The sequence below is a fragment of the Ambystoma mexicanum genome, chromosome 2q, assembly GCF_040938575.1.
Source record: "Ambystoma mexicanum isolate Mex_15411 chromosome 2q, UKY_AmexF1_1, whole genome shotgun sequence".
Classification (NCBI taxonomy): domain Eukaryota; kingdom Metazoa; phylum Chordata; class Amphibia; order Caudata; family Ambystomatidae; genus Ambystoma; species Ambystoma mexicanum.
Window position 1 is genome coordinate 1043634097 of NC_090924.1, and position 6000 is coordinate 1043640096.

The following is a 6000-nucleotide window of genomic DNA, read 5'->3' on the forward strand; positions in this document are numbered from 1 at the left end:
ATGCAGCAGTGTTCAAACTGTGGGGGCTGGCGAGGCTCTTCCAAAAGGCACTCAGTTTAATAGAAAATATAGACAGAAATTATATCTAGTGGGGCCCAGCAGCAATTTTTCTACTCCTGGGGGCATATAAAAAGTGTCGGTAGCACTGATTTAAGGTCAGGGGGCATTAGGTCAAATGTCGAGGGCAGGCTTTGAAGCCAGGTCTGCAGATTCTAAAGTCGGGCGTTCTGCGTTTCCAGCCCACAGTCTGCCAGGTGGGGCACGTGATGCGCGCGCTCTGCACGCCGTCCTAGCTCAGCCACACTCCTGGCCACTGCATGCGGTGTGTCGGCACGTTTCCGAAAGCGCGATGCTGGTTCCCGGCCGTGGCACCCCTCCTGCTTCATGTCTGGATACAGCTGCCGGGGTCGTTAATAACTTCCTGCTGCCCAGTCTTTACTAGCTCCGCTCCAGCTGTGGCAGCCGGCGCTTATTTATTTATTTGTGCATTGACGTTTGTATTATACAGTGGACCACACCGGAATGTCACAGCTCGGGGGGCTTCACATAAAAGCCAATACAGCATGTATCGCCCAGAGCAACAGCTTTCTTTAATCTGCCGTCCAAGTAAAATAAAAACGCGTGCATTGAAAGGCATGTTTGAAAAACTGACAACGAAACAGCGTGGAATCACTCTTTAGTAAAAATGTCGTGTTTAGGCCCTTACTTAGAATGACTTCTAGTCGTGGGGTGACATCGGCGACAGACCGGGACTAGGGAGATATCACTCGTGTATGAAAGTAATTTAGCACTGACACAGGTAGTCCCGGGAGGATAGCTCAGAGGTAATGTGCTCGCCTTGGAAACAAGACAACACGAAGCAACACAGGTTCGATCACCGGATCCGGCTTTATAAATACGCTACTAAGAGACGTATTCCTGTAACAGTGCCTCGATGCCCACGGCGCTTTAAAAATGCAAATTAAAAATGGGTACATATGTACAGGCTGCAATACACGTAAAAAAATGGCGACAGATGGCATCACTGCTTTAAGCGGAACACGGTATACCTTTGAGTGGTGACGTCACAAAGGCCGGTTCGCCAGCTCTCCACTGGAGCACCTCATTTCGGTTCCTTTCTTCTGATTGATAAGGGGCTGTTTATGGTAGTGGGAGTGTATGCGGCTATTCACCACTGCAAACATGTGTTGCTGCCCATTACATGATGGTGTGTATGTTTCTCCCTCCCAGTGCATTTCGTATTTACATGTATACAGCGGAGCAATCGGGAGAGCGGCTATTTAAAGGGTGATGATAGCCGTGTAGTATTAGCGATAGATTCCCTTTTGGCTACCTATATGAGTATGGCCTTTGGCTGTGTTCCTATACTTGCTCAGTGACTTGCAATACCCCTGTGCTAGTCTAGCTGTGACATCACTACTCATCACTAGTGAGAAAAGAACACAGACTTTCAACCGCAACAAGTTCACGTGTTCACTGCTGAAGTCTAGCGCCGAGGGCGCGAATCGAGACGCATATCACCACTTACTTTCGGCGCTAGACGACGAGCGGCATATGTGTGTATTTTTGAACGAGATCCTGCGTGCACTTTACACTTCGACCACCGGGAAATGTCTCGCATCAGGGCCCGATTCATGGAAATGTTTGCGTTGCTGAAAAGTGACTTTGCACTGTCACAAACCCCGATTCATGGAACTGTGCAAAGCGTATTTTTGCAGTGCAAAGTCGTGAAAATTCAGGGGACGGTCAATTGTGCAATACAACATGACTTTGCAAGGTCTTTGCACTGCAAAAATACACTTTGCACAGGTCCATGGATCAGGGTTTGTGTCGTCAGTGCAAAGTCACTTTTCAGCAGTGCAAATTCACGTTGAACCGTGCAAAAAAAATCCTCAAGGCAGTGCTCGAAGTGTATGACAATAAGTAGTTGAACTATGTTCCCTACTGGCCTGCCACGCTCCCCAAAAACTCCATCGCTACGCCCCCTCCCACACACAATGCATCCCCCAAACACATGAGCCTGCTGTTTAGGGGAACGTCCAGTGCAGGGCACTGAAAGTGCAAGTTTCAACTGGTTCCTACACGTTTATTTTAAAATAAAGCCAGTCCAGAACGGCTTCATTTTGAAATAAAAGTATAGGAACAGTAAAATTTAATTAAAAAAAACGCAGAGGAACACTGCTCCCAACCGCTCCCGCCCACTTCGACCCCTGCCCCAGTATGCTCGTCCTGAATTCCCGTAGGCTCCGCCCACACCTGCACTTTTAAAGGGGACGGGGGCGAAGACACGTATTAGAAGGAATAAAATGCTCCTTCTGTTTCGTGCCCTTATAAAGTCACACAGTGTGGGGGGGCATAGAGAGATAGATAGAGAGAGAGAGAGATAGAGAGATCGTAAAACCGTTTACTCTATTCTTGGAAACGTGTGCATTGAGGCACGTTGGTCCCTGGTGCATTTTGGTGGGCGGGCCGGCGGGGTTATTTACAGAAGCCTGTCTGCAAATGGCTTTCTGATTGGCAGATTGGCAAACATGGAGACCCCTTTACTGCTGAGATCTAAGCAGCTCCCTTCTTCCTAATTATGCCTGGAGGGGCCCGGTGGAGCCATCTGGAAAACACGCAGGATACAGCATTTCATCACACAGCACTCATTTTATCAACTACGGAATTTTGAAAGGCAGAGCCAACACTGAAATCGCTGACTGGACTCTAACGTGTTACCTGCCCCGTGTGTTATGTGAACAAGTCCTTACACAGCCTGTATGACTCTGGGCTCTTAGCCCCCATGCCGCCGAATCCATCCCATATGCAATACCATCACGTGCTTGTATGCGCTTCATGCGGGCGCCGCCCGCTTCACGCCGCTGAAATGATAGGAGATATGACGCAATGTAAGGCTAGCCCGGACAGTTTAGCACTCGCTTCAGTTATGGTGCGAATCTTTGCAGGGAAGAGCCCGCCACGCGTGCCTAGAAACGGGTGGTTGCCTTAATGTCGAATGAGGCGCTGCATAACAATACATTTGCTGCTAGAACTGTGCCGCCATAAAATATATCTATCTGGGGGCGGGGGCTCCCTTGTAGAGTGCCTATGACAGAGCAGACTTTCTAACAAGCGGCGGGACAGGCCAAATGTCTATGGGCTTCAGTAAAGAGCAGGCAGAAAGGGGCGCCTGGGTGTGAGTAGGTTATGTCTACGAAGCTTCAATGCCTCGGCTGTCTTAGCGAGTAGAAGTCGGGAGGGGGGGGGGGTACTTTACGCTTAATGACCATAAACAATGCACCTGTGATACTCCGAGTGCCGTTGGGTGCATTTCTGGAATAGAGGTGGAACACACACAGAGTGCAGCGCCCGGTCCATGCATCTCAGGGCCCAGCAGCAGCGGCTGACTTACGTGTTCCTGTCCGGCAGGTGGAAGTCCACGGAGTAGCCGAAGTAGCTCCCCAGGGGTCCGCTGTAGACGGTGGTCTTCTCCACGTCGAGGTTGAAGGATAAAAGGCCGGGCGAGAGAAGCAGCAGCGTCCCCAGGCAGGCAGGGGCCCAGAGGTGCAGAGCCCCGCTGCAAACGCCGGCCATCCTGTGGCGGCTGCCTTCAAAGGTCCAGCGAGGAGGGGAGGGCAGGAGTTCAGGGGGGTGGAGGCGACGGGCACCGGGTATCCTGGGCAGGCAAGGGGCAAGAGGTCCTCGGCACTAGACGGGGATGGAGTGCGAGACAGGACGGGGAGGGGGTCCCACACACGGGTACAGCCCTGGGCGAGGGTGGGCGAGGACTGTGGGCTCGCGTGTGCATGCAGTTGCTCCGTATACCACACACAGGCAGGAGTTCGGCGCCTGGGGGGGGGGGGGGGAGTTACAGGCTCCGTGGAACCTGGAAGGGACCGTGAGGTCCTGCACCCGGGCAGGAGGGTGGAGGGCGGGTAGCTCGAGTGTACATTCGGGGACTCCGTACACTACACGCGTGCAGGAGCGGACGTGGGATCAACACGGGGTTGGGGGTAGAGGCTCAGGGGAGCTGGGTGTCCCGCCTGGGAAGGCAGAGCCGGACCCGGGCAAGAGGGTCGTGTACTACGCCCAGGCAGGTGGGGAAGGAAGGGGCGCTGTATGTCACAGGCGATCGGAAATGGTCACAGTAAGGGCTGTGTAAACTACACACCGCGAGGATGGGTGGCGATGGGGGGGGGGGGGGGTTATTAAGGACGGCCTGCTGGCTATACTGCACCTGTGCAGACTAGTGCTGCTGTGTTATGGGTGATAATCCCCGGCCAGGCAGTATTAGGGCGAGAGGCCTTGCACGAGTGACTGTCCGCAGCTCCGTCTGACAGGGACAGCTCGAGACAAGCCTCAGGGGTCGCGCAGCTGAGACGAGTTGGCTTCCATCACCGAGGTTGCTCTCCAGCGGGGTCTGGTCTCTCCACTTCCACTGCGGTGCACGGACAGCCCCGCGCCGACGGTGACACAAATCCGCCGGACCCGCCCTGCGCCGCTGCACACCTGGGGACAGCGCCAAGAAGCCTGTTGCTGAGCTTCGCGGCTCCAGCGGGGTGCCCTCCCACGGCACTGCTATGAACAGCACTAGGTGCAGTGGCGCTGAGAATCTCACGGAATCACTGCTGCACCGGGCTGTGCGCTGTCTCTCCCGCTACCCGCAGCATCGAAGTCACAAAAGCAAAGGCGCCCTTTTGGCTCTGCGTCCCTCCGGCCTCTCTGGTGCCGCTGTGCTGTGTCGCTGCACTCTTGTCGCTGCACTCTTGTCGCGGTTCCCACATCGGAGTCTGCACTGGGAGCGAGATGAAGGGGCGGGAGATTCAAGATGCAGTTGTGCAGAAGCAGGGGGGTGAAAGAAGGGAGGCGTGGCCGAGGTAGCAGCGGGGAAGGAAGGAGTGCGGTGTGCAAAAACAGGGATGGGAGTGAGAGGACGTCTGGAAGAAGTAGGCATGGGAGCTGCGCGCAGAGACCCGAAATCGCTTGGTATCCTAAGGCACTACTCGGTGACTGCTCCCAAAATGTCCTGGGACCCGAAAGGTGCGCAGGCCCTGGAGGTTATGGTCACTCACAGGGATTAAACACGGAGAGAAAGGCAGGGTGACACACGGGAAGGGAGAGGCCTCCCTCCTAACATCACACCACTACTTCCAGGTAGGCAGGTGAAAGGCATTGTCAGCAGTGGTCGAAGTGGGCCGGAACGGCCAGGAGCGGAGTATCACTACTTTTATTTTGTACTCTTAGCAGTTCCACTACTGTTTACAACCATTTTCATCATTCTGGAACTGTTCTTTGTGAAGTTAAAGCACACTTCTCCCCTTTGCTACCCAAAAGCAGTTGCAGCTAAACTGAAATCGATTTTACCTTCATTGGCTGCCAAGTGCCAACCAGCATAGCAGCAACCCTTGAAAAATGTGTTGCCTGTCGCTCCCCTCCTGCCTATCCTGTCCCCCACTGGGTCACAGTTCCACTACTATTGTTCGGACACTTCTACCACTGATTGGCAGGATGGAGACTGCCGGGCGCCCTAGGGGGTTTGTTGCCCAATTAGCACCCTAGGTCTCAGGGCCTGTGTTAGGGCAGGGCGGCCTGGGCGAACACCTGGGGCTTCATTAGCCTGCCACGCGCCAGCTCCGGGGAGTCTTTCAAGGTCTCCCCCAGCTGGCGTGGTGGAACGGGGTGCATTTAATAACGCGAATTGAAACATTTGCCACAAGGGTAGGGAGTGCGACATTTTTGTTTTCCTGCCTGGGGCACTTCTAATTCCGGCACTGGCGATACCTCCAAGGAAAAGGAAACAGAGACAAAAGCAGACAGGCACAGATACAAGGGAAGGCCGCCAACCGAACAAGGTGGGCCCCCTTCCGGCTATGGCCAGCCCGACGCCCGCGCTGTAAGAGCAGGGCACAGTGGAAGGGAGCACGGTCCTCTAATCCTACCCTGCGCGGAGTGGGATTGCGCGTGGCATTGAAAGCGCCCCCTACCGTCCCCACACATCTCATGGGTTTTGAAGCACGC

The 6000-nt window shown here is 54.3% G+C and overlaps 1 protein-coding gene across 1 annotated transcript in view; it reads right to left on the bottom strand.

Annotated features, from left to right (window-relative positions):
* ITGA8 (integrin subunit alpha 8) overlaps positions 1 to 4807 on the bottom strand; it is a 791003-nt gene extending 786196 nt beyond the window's left edge. Inside the window, exon 1 of the mRNA XM_069648404.1 lies at positions 3395 to 4807. Coding sequence (XP_069504505.1) covers positions 3395 to 3576 — 182 coding nt within the window. The 5' untranslated portion in view covers positions 3577 to 4807. The remainder of the gene's footprint in view (positions 1 to 3394) is intronic.
* Positions 4808 to 6000: the final 1193 nt, after the last annotated feature.